Source organism: Formica exsecta, unplaced genomic scaffold, assembly GCF_003651465.1.
Source record: "Formica exsecta isolate Colony F162 unplaced genomic scaffold, ASM365146v1 scaffold167, whole genome shotgun sequence".
NCBI classification, from domain to species: Eukaryota; Metazoa; Arthropoda; class Insecta; order Hymenoptera; family Formicidae; genus Formica; species Formica exsecta.
In genome coordinates, this window is record NW_021848985.1 from 21,689 (window position 1) to 37,127 (window position 15,439).

Below are 15,439 nucleotides of genomic sequence, written 5' to 3' on the forward strand. Positions count from 1 at the left end.
AATGCTTTAAGAGCATCTGGATCTATATAATCTGCCATTGTTGCTTCCGATTTCGCTACATGTAAAACAGCAGAATTGTATAAATGAGGAGGTTCTGTATCTTCCTCGGCCATTAGCATGTGTGCTTTTTCTGCACGATACACATGAACTGATTTATTTTGTAATTCCTTCCCAATAGTTGTTCTTATTGGATTTTTCAAATATCGTTTTTTGCAATTTCCTTTTTCTTGTGTATATGTGCAATTCAATTTCACACTATTATCGGATAGATCAGCATCCTCTATGATACATTTTAATGTACTGCCACATTTGCAATAGCCTAAAAAAAAACATATTTTTTAATCAAAAAAGGTTATTATATTAATTGTATATAATTGTATATTATGTAATTGTATTAGAAGGTATATAAATTTATATGCATTTTGTGTAGACATGTAAATAACATGTATATTATCTGACAAAACTTACATATATTACATATGTTATCTGAGAAAATTTACTGCTCTCTTATTACTTATTTAAAAAAGGTTTATAATTATAGCCAAAGACATTTTGGATAAAAAATATTGATGTTGTCAAGCTGACAATAAAAAAACATTATCAAATAGATATATTTTTATCTATATATTTATTTATTATTAATGTATTTCTATATTTATTATCTATTTATTTATATATTAGAAACGCTGCTCTTGCGAGGATGGACATCAGACTCGATCTACTTTTACATTGTATATCCACTGAAGATGATTTGATCTCCAGTGTAGTTAATTACTTAGCGGAACGTATAATGGACAACACGGAGTACGAATTTTGCCATCTTATATATTTTATAGTACGCGATTTATCGTTCAACCGATTTAATGTACCCAAATAAAGCGATTGTACTTAATTTTCAGCTTAGACTCGGCGGATATGGCGCATCAGTTTTTGCTACACATGTATATGAAAATTCCGAAAGTTATTTGCTATCTCGACACTTTCCAAGCGAACAAATTCGTCAAAGGAGCGAAGATAACCGATTGGACGGGCTCAGTGCTCGATTGCATGAGCCATTGTTTATTGACTGCGTTGGCGGCGACCCCGAGGCAAAAATCCTGGAACGCCAAGTCCCAAGAATTTGAACTCTGCGCGAGAAAAATGGCCGCGGTACATCCTATACTAGTGCTACGACAATTGCCGATGTTGGCATCCTCCCTGATGGGAAGATGTTATCTTGATTTCGGTCAATTTAGATCCGGCCACCATTTAAATCTCTTCACTCAAGTAATGGGGCTACTGGAGCTGTTGCAACCACATTTGTTTAACGAGCAGCACAAAATTCCCTTGGAAAACACATTGGGAAATTACTTCCAATGCTTTCAGGTATTACAATTGGTGTAATCTTAAATTAGTAAAAGAGGAGAAATCGCATTTAATTGTAATCTACAAAAACTACAAAAAATCAAAAGAATAAACTGATTGTCTAGCATGATTTATTTAAATGCTATGTATGATTCAATTTTTATTAGTTACTATAAAATTTGCACAATGCATCTTGCTTTCTTGATTATTGACTCAAATCCTTCAAATATATTATTCTAATTTCAATACAATATCATTTTCAGAATTACGGCCATGTGAAAGACCTCAGCTCCTTGTTGAACAGATTCGTAATATTATTACAGTCATACATATCACATGATCCACAACGAGCATTGAAATATCTACACAAGCATGCACAAATTCTGCAGTATGTTGCTTTCTGTTAAAATGCACATATTATACGTGACTTACTATCTATTTATTTATATATTTATTTATATATTTATTATATATTTTTTATTGTCTATTTATTATCTATTTATTTATTTTTTCATTATTTTATATATCTATATATTCATATTTTGTTTTTTGATGCTATTTAATTACTTTCTAAAATTACAATCTAAATAGAAGTGAAAACAATTAAATTTATTTTTTTTACATTTCTTATTTATATATTTAGAAGTCAAAATTACCAGAGCCTATTAATTATAAATTTTATAGAATAAATTTAACGAAAATAAGTTCTATTAATAATCAACTTACCATTGATAGTACCAGATTTAGCATCTGCAGAAATGTAATGGTTTTTAAATTGGAATCCACATTTCATATGCGTAGCTTCCCAAAATTTGTTCGTTATCACTTCTTTCGTTCGTTACCACTTGCCAGGTTGTAAAACTTTACGCAAGCGATAATATGTCTTTCCTCTGTTATTAATTTGACGCTTGTATACTTTTTTTGTCAATAGATTTGTGAATTCTTCTCTCAGTAAAGAAATGATATAAAAATTCTTTATGGTGCTATCATCCGACGAAACATTTATTGAGCTTTCATTCCAATTCAAATCACTTAATGTACTTTCATTTGCGGAAACATTTTTTTCATTACAAACTTTATCAAAAATAATATCTTTTACATTATATCGATTGCACATTGTGAATAGATATAAATTATTAGTGGTCACTTCATTTTTTAAGTCTTGCGCTATAGCACTCCACACATCATACGTTTTAGAAACAATATTAGTATTGTTTTTTACAATATCTTTATATTTTAAGATTGCTTCTCTCATTTTTTCGGGATTAACTTTTCCCGGTCTGCCACATACTGGAGGCATGATAAAAATTATATATTTTAGCGTTTGCTTTGACGAGTTGTTGGAGACTAAAGAATGAACAATATCGATCTAATCCTATATAAGCTGCCCAACCCAGATAGCCAAGTCTGTTCGAACAGATTTTGCCAAACGTCTGCTACAAATTTTTGTCAGCAGAAAGATTCCAGATTGTATACAAAGTCTGTTATATCAAATAATAATAGCAGAATGTCAGCAGAAATGTTACAAAACCTGCTGACATAATTTGACAGCAGATCAGTAGCAGAAACCGAGCAGGATTTGCATAGAATTATTATAGCAGATAGCCAGCAAAAACCGAGCAGGATCTGCACAACGCAATTTGATGTCAAATTGATAGCAGAAATCAAGCAGGATCTGCGCGCCCGCAATCTGACGGCAGATTGGTAGCAGAAATCGAGCTCAGGATCTGCTAACATGACTTGACATCAGATTGTCGGCAGAAATCGAGCAAGATCTGCGTGCGCGCAATCTGATGGTAAATTGGCAGTAGAAATCAAACAGAATCTGTCAGAAAATGAATACAAACGTCAGAAAATGACATCTCGTGAAAGTGACATATCAACTATTGACGTCATTTTTTAATCTTATGAGATCTAACTTTAGGACGTCTATTTGATTATTTTGTGACCAAAATTTACTGTCATTTTGCTACTTGGAATCGAGACCTTTTAAATGTTTAAATCCATTTAAATGTACCATTTTATATAAATGTCTAGAAACTGCTCGATTTCTGCTGTCAATCTGCCGTCAGATTGCGCGCAGGCTCTGCGTGATTTCTGCTGCCAATTATATACGAATAAAAAATATATAAAATAATTTATAATTAAATTTCCTCCATTTACATACCTTCTCAATAGAAAATAACATTTAAATAGCAGTGTAGGTCAGGGATTATTAAAAAGCCGAGGCGCGTCGCGGTTATTTAAAAACAGCTGATTATGTACAGAATCTGCTCGGTTTCTGCTGTCAATCTGTTCTCAAATTATGTGCGCAGATTCTGCTCGGTTTCTGCTGCCAATCTGCTTACATTGCTTGTCAGCAGGGTCTGTCGACAAAACCTGAGCTTAATGTGGTCACAGATGGCTATGGTTTTGGCATGGAATTCTGATTAAATTTGCTGCCAATCTGCGCGCATGCTGCTAGCATTTTGCTATCTGGGAATATACTGATAGTCTTTTGTTTGCCACTGATAGAAATACACTTGAAATAAATGCCAAGCGGCAGGATCACGCTTCTCTTGTTTTGTGTTGAAAAGTATTAGTTGGGCAACGCGATCGCTTCTTTTGTTTTATGTCGATTATAAAATGAAAAATTTCGATTTAGTATAGTATGACTGCCGAGATTATTCAATAATTTTATATATTGTTTTTATAATGTATTGTATAATATTGATATAATATATCGCATCTATAATACATATAATTTATACTGTAATGTTTTTGAATTTATATGTTTTTGGATTTATTTATTGAATTTATAGTAATGTAAATATATATTTATTTCTCCAAACATGCAAACATTTTTATCTTTATTTAATTGCAAAATTAAAACAAGTAAATAATAAATCGTATATTTTTATATAAATTTTGTTTTTAAAGACAAAAATGCATTTTCTTTTCTTATAACAATTTTTTTCACATTTTGAAAGAAAAAAACTGAGTTAAAGGTAAATGTTTACCATTATACAACCCATCCCACCTCCTTAGAGATCAAGGTCAACGTCAAGATCAACCGGAAGTCATTTGAGATGGACTGTGTAAAGGTAAACATTTACCAAGTTAAAAAAAATTTCAAGTTGCCATTTTAATATCAAATCGATTTTTTTTAGTTGCATTTTTAAAAGCACCATTACAAAATTTTTTGTATATTTTTAATATTTTCTTTAAAAAAAAAAGTATAACACAACAAAAACCTGTTATATTCTTTACTGTGAAGCGCTATAAAACAATTTATTTTAATTTACTTTTTAAAAAAAAATAAATAAAAGTTTTTAAATATAATTTATAATTGAATCATAAAACATTAAATCTTAAAATATTATGAATCATTAAATATCGAATATAATCATTTTTTTTTTGGGTAGTACAAATTAATACGAATTCAGTAATAAAATAATAAAATCTACTTTTATTTTCCGTTTTTTCATGGTTTTTATACTGCTAGCTTCATATTAAGTTAGCAGGGCCACGCGCTATTTTTGTTTTAATTGACAAGAGGTACACAATTTTTTTTGTAGTACAAAATAGTAGAAAATGAGTACTAAATAATGCGATAAATTTAATTTGATTTTAGTGATTTAGTTCTTAAGAGATCGGTGGAGAAGTCTTGCTCTTGAGGTTGGTTGAAATAGGGATTATTTTAAGGGGTTACATACCTTTGTCGAGTAAAAAAAATCGATTTTTTTATCGGCTTATTAAATCGTATATAGTTTAAAAAATCAATGATTCAAAGCGCATTAAAATATTCACAAAATTGACAAAGATATGAACGAAAATGCGAGCAGCAATCGTTCAAACAGCCATTAAACCTGTGTACGGAGCCCTAAGTAAAGAAGAATTGCTGCAAAGATGTCTAGGAGGTTATATACAAAACAATAATGAAAGCTATAATCAGAAAATTTGGAAGATCGCTGCGAAATCGACTTTTGGCAGCCTTAGAATAATTGAAACTGCTGCTTATGTGGCTGCGAGTACTTTCAATGACGGAGCCGATGCCTATCTTCGAATATTAGATGTATTGGGCATACAAATTGGACGAAACGCTTACGATTATTGTCAGCAAGAGGACGCAAACCGGTTGATGCACGCTAGGATCAAGGCTTTTTTGTCAGTGTCTGCAAGATAACTCAGCGAATTTTTAATATTTTTGGATAAAATTTTAACAAAAATTTTCTTTATAAAATTCTCTAAAATCTATCGGGAGCTTTTTCTGATTTTTGATCTTGTTTTTTTTATAACAAAAAAGGTGGACAAATTTTGAGGCAAAATTGTAACTTTTTTTTTCAAGTTGTCTAATTTCGTGAATTTTTATAAATTAAAAAATCCCCCTCGATAGATCGTAACTATAACATTTCTTTATAAGAAAATATTTTTATTTTTCAGATCGAACTAACCTACAATGCAAAATCATGCAGACACTAGGATCATGAACGCTCATCATTGGTGCATGCAACTTGCCATAAAAGTTACAATTTTTTATGAAACTTAATAATTTTTTATATACATATACTCAAATATATAACAAATAAAATAAAAAAAAACTCTGTATTGATTACTGCATTATTTACCGAAAAAAAATTCCCGGAAATAGGCCATTCTTGCGCGCGACAAAGGTATGTAACCCCTTAAGGGGATAATGGAAATATTTTGATTTGTTTTGTGTGGTACAAATTAGTACAAATTCAGCGCTATCTGTATCTGCTTTGTTTTAATTTTTAAAAATTTTTTTTTTTTTATTTTGGTCCTGCTAGCTTAATATTAAGCTAGCAGCGCCACGATTTTTTTTTAAATGGCACGAGATACAAAATTATTTTTTGTGGTACAAATTAGTACAAATTCAGCGATAACTGTATCTGCTTTGTTTTATTTTTTTTTATTTTTTTTTTTATTTTGGTTCTGCTAGCTTAATATTAAGCTAGCAACGTCACGATTTTTTTTTAAATGGCACGAGGTACAAAATTATTTTTTGTGGTACAAATTAGTACAAAACGAGTACAAAATAATCCGATAGGTTGCATTCGATTCTGCTGATTTGGTCCTGCCAGCTTAAGAGAGCTGCCGGACGCTCGTCGGTGAGCCGACCGCCTGATAATGTGTGCCGCCGCGTCGTAGCGACGGAGCGCTCATGCGCACTACCAGGCGCGCGACTAAAGATCGGCGCTGATTTTTGACAGACTTTACTCAATAATAACTTCTTTATTAAGCGTTATAGAAAAAAATGTGGTAAATATAGCGAATAGGGGACCCTTATATTTTATTTTTGAACACCTTATATATGTAAAAACTTGTGTTTATTTCAGTTTATATGTGTAGTATACGTAATGTTAATATATCCAATTAATTTTATTTATTTGCATTAAATTTTTATAAGACACTTACGACAAAAGAGATAGAAATATTCATATTGAAAACTTTTGATCAAATTTATTATTTGACTAAAACAATTTTAAATAATGAATAACTTATTATTTTTTATAAATAAAAAATAGAGTTAGTAAACACACAAATTTCATAATTCTACAGTCCTAATGCGTATTAATAAAGTAAACAATATTATTTATTTTAAATAGTATATATTTCTTATATTTTAAAAATATTTATATGCAATTTTATATATATAAATACAATTATAAAAAATGTTATCCAGCATTGTACGTATTTATATAAAATGACATATACGATTTCAATTGGAAATGCTTCGAATTACAAAGTTATAAAGAAGATTAAAAATACAATGCAAATGACCCATTAGTGGTAATTATGCAGTCGCAAAAATTTAAATAATTAGAAGGAAAGATCTGCTTATATAAGTAACGGTTTATCGCTGTATTGTCTAATTACTTTTTCATCTCCAGTACAAAGTGTATCCAACTGATATCGCAAATATCAAGTCTATAGTGTTGATAGCATCATAAATAGAACAAAATATATAACATATACTTACTATTATTCTGGATTAACATATACGAAAATTATTGACATCATGATGAAAGAAACATACAGACCGTGCATTAATATTGATTCTGGCAAGGAAATAGTTATTTCAGGTATTGCTGGTAGATTTCCAGATTCAAACAACATGAATCAGTTACAAGAAAATTTACTCAACAAAGTTAATCTTCTTAGAGCAGATCATTGCCGATGGAAAATAGGTAATTATAATTTATAATTTTTCATTTACTTGTGATTGGTTAATGTAAAATATGTTTTCTCTCTCTTCAATAAAATGACAGTTATATGTTATGAAAATATTTTTAAGTAAAATGTCATATTAAATGTTTACTAAAAATTTTATTACATAAATGTTATAACTTTTATGAAATTATATAATTTGTTAGAGCATCCCGATTTAGCACGACGCATGGGAGTAATTAATAATGTGGAAAAGTTCGATGCTGATTTTTTCAATGTACCTTTCAAACAAGTACACACGCTCGAACCTATGACGAGAATGTTATTGGAACATACATACGAAGCAATAATCGATGCAGGAATTAATCCAAAACAATTGCGAGGAAAAAATACTGCCGTTATCATAGGGACATCTTTTCTTGAATCGCAAAACAAATTTATGTATGAGAATCTCCAGGTAAAGAAAATTATTGATCTATAAATATAGGGGAAGATAGTTGAAATAAAGAATTATCAAATTTGTTCACATATGTAAAAATTTATTATTGCTTATATCCTATAATTAGGTAGACGGTCTAGGCATCGTTGGATGTAGCAAATCTACGACAGCAAATATGATTTCAAATTTGCTGGATTTGAAAGGACCATCCTATACAGTCGATACGGCATGTAGCTCTAGTCTTTATGCCATGGCTCTTGGTTATCGCGATATCATGTCAGGTCGATGCGAAGATGCGATAATTGGAACCTCACAGCTATGCTTAAATCCCGTCGTAACTCTGCAGTTTTCTCGTCTAGGTATTTTTACTAAAATTTTTACTAGAATTAATTAATATCTTGTCAGATCGTATACATATATACACTGTCGAACGATTAAGTTTCGAGACTCACTTCGCATTTCCGAACGTTTGATCCGTTTGTGCTGCCATTTTAGGGGGTTATTCACAACTCAATACTCAATATGTGGTGCAAGTTTTAAATTATAGTTCAATAGTTAATGAGATACAGTCACGCAAAATTGTGTTACCAAATTTTGTTTAAAAATCGGTGTAATGAAAGGAACACTTGACAACGTGCCAACATTAAATTCTTCGTTAAATTAGAGAAATCTCCAACAGAAACGTTACAAATGATTCAACAAGCCTAGTCTTCTGAAGCAAGCCCTTTCACAATTTGATTCACGTTTTTTTTATGTCATCTGTATTTTCGAAACGTTACTCTTATGCATAGCTGACTTTCCGTAGGCTTGTTGAATCATTTGTAATGTTTCTTTTGGAGACTTCTCTAATTTAACGTAGAATTTAATGTTGGCGCGTTGTCAAGCATTCCTTCTATTACACCGATTTTTAGATAAAATTTTGTAATACAACTTTGCGTGACTGTATCTCATTAACTATTGAACCAAATAATTTAAAACTTGCATCACGTGTTGAGTTGTGAATAACCTCCTAAAATGGCAGCACAAACGGATCCAAATGTTCGGAAATACGAAGCCAGTCTCGAAACTTAATTGTTCGACAATGTGTATATATACAGGGTGTATAGACACCCTGTCCAGTAAAGATTGTGCCAACGTTCGTCAGCGGATAGAACACAGTAAACTGAACAGAAAAGTCCTGTAACATTTTTTTCTATAACACTTAATAAAGGAGTTAATATTGAGTAAAGTCTGCCAATCAGCGTCGATCTTTATATATATACATATATACAGGCTGATTCAAAACAACTTGATATCCTTGAAATATCACATTTTTGAGCGAATTCTGAGACAATTTTTTCTTTTACAGAATTTTATCCAAAGCTTAGTTTTTGAGTTATAATTGATGTTCAATTTATTGAGGTATTCGATATAAAGAAGAATGATTGTTGTCTAAAGATTTAATCTGTCAACCAAATTTTGTACATTCAACTGTAGTGTAATATTAACATAAGAATTCACCGTGGGATTAAATTTTAATAACCTTTCTTTATGTCACGAAGAGTGTTACTACCGTTCGTTCATATTAATCTATTATGTGAATTTAATCAGTACAAACAAAAGAAATATTATATAATATAACGCAATAATACAATAAACTCTCTTTCACTATTATCTTATTATTCTAGTACTTATCATTACGCTCTTTGGTTTTTATCGCTTGTTCGCTCGTGGCTTCTACGCTGTCCGCACGCTAGGGACGATCGCAAAGGAAAGAGACCGATTTTTTGGTACGCAGGAGCACCCGCCGATTGTTTTCCCGCGCCATCTCACCAAAGTGATTCAATTTATTTCCGCCGAAACCGCAAAATATGATTTGGAATGACTTGCACACAATTATTTCTTTCAACACACCCTCTTAATTTCGTGCGTTATTTCGTAAATTATTACATAATATTTTTCTTATAATTTTCAAACTTTTGTATATTCAACGGCTTTGTGAAAACATTTGCAATTTGCATGTCGGACAATATTTTAGTTTGACAATTTTCTTTTTAACAAAATCGTGTACAAATCGATATCTAATATCTATATGTTTCGATCTTTTATTGACTATTCCGTTTGTAATTAATGCCATGGCGCTTTGATTATCTATATTTAATTCTATCGTTATTGATTTATTTGACAGTTCTTCGAACAATGTTTTCAGGTATATAAGTTCTTTGCAGCATTCCGCGGCTGCCACATATTCCGCTTCAGTACTTGAGAGTGCTATGATTGATTTTTTCCTTGAACACCATGTTATTGCTCCACCATAAAATACGACAAATCCTGTTGTGCTTCGTCTCGTTTCTGTGTCGCCTGCGAAGTCTGCGTCACAATATGCTTCAAGCAGATCGTCTTGATTGTTGTCTCTATATTTGAGTTCTTGTTCCTTATTGCCATTTAGGTACTTCATTATGTGTTTGACATCGTTGATATTTTCTTGCGAATGATCCTCAATATATCTGCTACAGTAGTTTACTGCATATGAGATATCTGGCCTCGTTTTTGAAGATATGTACAGCAGACTTCCAATCATTTCTCTGTACGTGAAATTTTCATATTTGGGTGACATTTTATTTTCTTCTCCCTTTAGTAGTGGCACTTTTACTGGTTTGGCATTTTTCATGCCGTATTTTCCAGCATCTTCTCGATGTATTCGCCTTGTGTCAGTCTTATTCCTTCGTCTATTTTCGTTATTTCTAGTCCAACAAATGTCTTTGGATTTCTCACAACTGTCATCTTGAATTCGCTGCTCAGTTCTTTAATTATGTGCTCTAGTTCTTCCGGATTGCTTCCTACTAGTATCACATCATGTACGTAGATTCCTAGTATTAGATCACTGTCTTTTTTCTTGAAGAGGCATTGTTCACTCTTGAGTGGTTCAAATTTTTTCCTTTGTAGGAAGCTTGAAAATCTCTTATTCCAGCTAAGCGGCGCTTGTTTTAACCCGTATAGTGCCTTTTTCAATTTAAAGTATTTATTTCTGACTTTGTATCCGTCCAGTGGATATATATATATTTCTTCATCTAATGTTTCATATAAAAATGCCGTTTTTATATCGAACGCAACAATTGAATATCGTTTCGCTGCCGCAATAGCAAATAGACTTCGTAGAGCGCTCATACTTATTACTGGGCTATACGTTTCTTCATAGTTTATTCCATACTATTGTTTGCACCCTCTCACAACAAGTCTTGCCTTGTATGTGACATCCCTTTTTATTCTGAACACCCATTTGCTTTTCAGTGGTTTCAGTGACTTTGCCTGTTTAGTTTCCACTATTTCCCATGTGTTTTTATCTTCCAGTGAGCGTTTTTCTTCTTTTATTGCCTTGATCCAGTTATCTCTTTCAGGTCCTGTCACCGCTTCTGTATATGCCATCATGACATAATCACGATAACGATCCGGCTGTTTTCTTTGTCTCTCTGATTTTGTTGCTGTTCCTCTTAAGTCTTCATCATTTATTTGTTCGTCGATGTCTTCGTCTTCATTTTCCTCTGTTGTTTCTTGTTCTTCCGATGTGTTCACTTCTTCCTCAGCGTCTAGCCAATCTTCCTGTTCTGGATGTATTTCGTTTTCTTGTTCTTCTTCGTCTTCTCTGTCGAGTTTCAAATTTATATGCTTCTTTTCTGTGCCCTTTTAAACTTTCATTTCAGAAGTTTCAAATTTTACGTCTTTTGCTATTATTATTTTCCTTTCAATTGGATTCCACAATCTGTAACTATTTGGTGCGTATCCGACAAATGTGTGCTTTTCGCTTCTTTTATCTAGCTTTTTCAATGGAGTTAAAATCTTCGCATATGCTTTGGAATCGAATATTCTTAGCGATTTCAAATTCGGTTTTCGCTTTTTCCACATTTTGTATGGTGTGGTTTTTAGTGTTTCTGTTGGAGTTCTGTTCAGTAGATAGGCTGAAGTATAGATTGCTTCGTCCTACATCTCCTTATTTAATTCCGAGTCAAACAGCAGTGCTCTTGCTTTTTCCATCAGTGTTCTATTTAACTTTTCTGCCTTTCCATTTAATTGAGGCATATATGGTATCGTATTGTCCAATTGTATTCCTTTCTTTTTGCACCACGATATTACATTTTCATTTATGTATTCTTTTCCATTGTCGCATCGTAATTTTAATACTTTCATATTCCAATGTGCTTCCGCTCTCATCACGTATTCTTTAATTATCTGCGGTACTACAGATTTTGTTTCGACCAGAAAGACTATGACATAATGCGTGTAATCATCTAGAAAGGTTACGAGATATCTTTTCCCGTCCCAAGTATCTGGATCTATAGGTCCACAGAGATCTGTATGTATTATTTGTAGAGGTCTGCTTGCTCTTGCTCTGTCGTTTTCCATTTTTGTTCTTGTCTGTTTTGCTTCTTGACATACTTGGCAGACCATGCAGGATTTCTTCAGTTCATCAGCGGATATGTTCATTCCATCACTCACCTTTGTTAATTTTTTCAAATTTCCTGGATCAATATGTTCCATTTTTCTATGCCAGGTCATTGCTTCAACTTTACTGTTTTCTGTTAGATATGACCTATATCTGCTTTGTGGTTTCAATTTAATCTGAAACAAACCGTTTTTGAGTTTTTTGCCTTTTAAGATGGTCTTACCCTCATGTTTTACAACCACTTCATTTTTCGTAAACAGTACTTCACCGCCGTTTTCTGTTATTGAATTTACGGATAGCAGATTCGCACTTAGGTCAGGTACGTATACTACCTCTTTCAGCTTGCATTCGTCGAATTCAATACTTTCAACTCCTTTGGCCACCATTGATTCGTTCAGTTTGGCTACTCCGATCGCTGCATCAATCTTTTCCATGGTTTTGAAGTAGTTTTTGTTGTTTGTCATGTTTGATGTGCTGCCAGACTCGACTATCCAGGTATCTATTTTTCGCAGCTTGCCTGTCAGAAACGCTATCTTTTCCGAGTCTTCTCTCTTGCTGTCTTTTTTATTTTTAAAATAACAGACTTTTTCTTTATGATTATTTCTTTTACAAATACTACATCCGTCTACGGAGCTATTTCGTCTTTCTGTACAGTATTTGGCGATATGATCTTGTTTGTTACATTTGAAGCATTTTGTTTTGTTCTTTTCTTTCTGTTTGATTCTACATGTTTTCGCGAAATGATCGGTTTTATTACAATTATAGCATTTTTGCGTAATTTTAAAAGCTACTGTATTCTACATCTTTGGAGCTATTTCTAGCTTCTTCCGCAATTAATCTGGCAGTCAAATTTTCCATTGGTTTTTGAGCTATTTCGGACGAGTCCCACGCGCTTACAAAATGCTTTAAATTATCAGGCAGAGTAGACAGTATTTTTGATATTAACATGCTATCATCAATTTTTGTATCCAACGCATTCAATCTATACGCAATATTTCTTAATTTACTAATGTACGTCGCAATATCTGTACCCTTATCATAAGCCGCAATATAAAAACTCTGTAAGAGGTTACATTTCTGTTGTTCCGATTCTCTTTCATAAATATTCAAAATTTATGACCACATTTCGTACGATGTCGTACAATTGAATATGTGCGTCTTTCCTTTTCCACGCCGCGTCCCTTCTCGCTTCATCCGTTATTGTCGTAACTATCTCAAATAAGTCATTTGCGCGAAACAATATACTCATTTCCCAGGTTTGACAATTTTTAGTATCTGCTAATTTATCTATATAACGAATCTATATGACGATCTATATACGAAATCTTCCGCGAGCGATCTTGCCATGTTGGTTTCTCAACAGTTTGCTTTAAATTTAACTTTTATTTCCAAATATCCAAACGCTAGTACCTTTGACTTTCTGTTTATCGAACTTCTCTATTTTTTTGTATCAAATCACGCGCGTGTTGTTTACCTTTCTTTTGTACTGTTTCACTACGGCTGTTATTTTCCGCCACGTCTTTTCGACTCTGCTTTATGCTTATATTCTAGTTTAATTTGGTCAATTTTACAGTCTTAACACTCTTTTCATTTTTCTCTATGTGTCTGTTTTATTTTTCTTTTAAGATTTCTTTATATCGACACACTGGCCCCATAACCTGTTCGATTTATTGAGGTATTCGATATAAAGAAGAATGATTGCTGTCTAAAGATTTAATCTGTCAACCAAATTTTGTACATTCAACTGTAGTGTAATATTAACATAAGAATTCACCGCGGGATTAAATTTTAATAACCTTTCTTTATGTCACAAAGAATGTTATATTACCGTTCGTTCATATTAATCTATTATGTGAATTTAATCAGTACAAACAAAAGAAATATTATATAATATAACGTAATAATACAATAAACTCTCTTTCATTATTATCTTATTATTCTAGTATTTATTGTTACGCTCTTTCGCTTTTATCGCTCGTTCGCTCGTGGCTTCTACGCTGTCCGCACGCTAGGGGCGATCGCAAAGGAAAGAGATCGATTCCTTGGTACGCAGGAGCACCAGTCCGCTGATTGCTCTCCCGCGCTATCTCACCAAAGTGATTCAATTTATTTCCGCCAAAACCGCGAAATATGATTTGAAATGACTTGCACAAAATTATTTCTTTTAACAATTGAGAATAGTTAGCTACTTATGAGTTCGGTACAACGGATAGGCAAAGATGGCGCAACGCGTCACGAGACTATTTCCTAATAAGTGGGAAATAGTGCAGTGGTGGATTCAGAATACAAAAATAAAAAAAAAGTTCATATAAACATATGTCCGATATGACCTTGTTTCCGAATTACAGCCTGTTTTATTTTCTAACAGAGTTAAGATAGCATACTTGGTTATCGGTTTGCTGTTTATCTGCAAGATTTGAAAGATTTGAGGTCTTGCTAATCTATAAACATAAACACGTGTTATTTGTAAATGGTACGGTTCCTATCTTATGCTCAATAAAAATAAAGTATTCGTATCGTACTTTAGCGCTATTAACGCAATAGTCTGTGTTTTAAGTAAAAATTGGCTTGGTCAAACAACGAAATGACAGACATGCATTTCACATATGGATTTTCCGATGGTAATGCAGTCAGAATTAAACTTTTGTATACGAAAAAGTTAGAAATATTGGAAAATAAAACAGACTGTAACTCGGAAACAAGGTCACATTGGACATATGTTTATATGAACTTTTTTTCTAATTTTTGTATCCTGAATCTACCACTGCAATATTTCCCACTTATTAGGAAACATCCTATATACAGGGTGAGCCTTTTTAATCTTAACAGGCAAATATCTCAAAACCTGTAAGATTTAAAAGAAAACTTTTTAGACAAAAGTTGTTTGGTTCTGAGGGGGAAAAGAGATAGGAATATTAGTTAGACCTTGGGTGGCATTGTTAAGGTCATATCAAGGTCACATTGAATTTTTTAAAGTGAAACTTCTATTTTTTATTGCATATTCTTATAGCCCTTGTCGAGACGTTTTCAAATTTCTATAATAAAGTATGTTTTCATTAAGTACT

General features: G+C 32.4%; 2 protein-coding genes across 4 annotated transcripts in view; both read left to right on the forward strand.

The window, feature by feature from the left end:
* The first annotated feature begins 690 nt into the window (after positions 1-690).
* Positions 691-1,762, forward strand: LOC115233256 (integrator complex subunit 1-like). Of its 2 annotated transcripts, none has more exons than XM_029803563.1 (3): positions 691-804; positions 880-1,365; positions 1,608-1,762. In XM_029803563.1, exons 2-3 carry the CDS (start codon positions 916-918, stop codon positions 1,749-1,751), a joined length of 594 nt encoding a protein of 197 aa, XP_029659423.1. In that variant the 5' UTR covers positions 691-804; positions 880-915; the 3' UTR covers positions 1,752-1,762. The 2 variants fall into 2 exon arrangements, with proteins under 2 accessions (XP_029659423.1, XP_029659422.1); XM_029803562.1 differs by having other exon boundaries at positions 900-1,365.
* Positions 1,763-6,881: 5,119 nt separating this feature from the next.
* Positions 6,882-15,439, forward strand: part of LOC115233254 (fatty acid synthase-like) — a 35,192-nt gene continuing 26,634 nt past the window's right edge. Inside the window, exons 1-3 of one of the 2 annotated variants that reach the window (XM_029803560.1) lie at positions 6,882-7,535; positions 7,737-7,972; positions 8,082-8,313. In XM_029803560.1, the coding sequence (XP_029659420.1) occupies positions 7,367-7,535; positions 7,737-7,972; positions 8,082-8,313 (637 nt within the window). In that variant the 5' untranslated portion in view covers positions 6,882-7,366. Of the gene's footprint in view, positions 7,536-7,721; positions 7,973-8,081; positions 8,314-15,439 lie in introns of both variants that reach the window. The other variant, XM_029803559.1, reaches the window with a different exon arrangement.

Excerpts from the sequence above, each read along its gene's own strand:
- LOC115233256 (XM_029803562.1), top strand. The coding sequence starts at position 701 with ATGGACATCAGACTCGATCTACTTTTACATTGTATATCCACTGAAGAT. Across the intron at positions 805-899 it reads CGTATAATGGACAACACGGA|CTTAGACTCGGCGGATATGG; the intron begins GTACGAATTTTG and ends CTTAATTTTCAG. Across the intron at positions 1,366-1,607 it reads ATTACTTCCAATGCTTTCAG|AATTACGGCCATGTGAAAGA; the intron begins GTATTACAATTG and ends TATCATTTTCAG.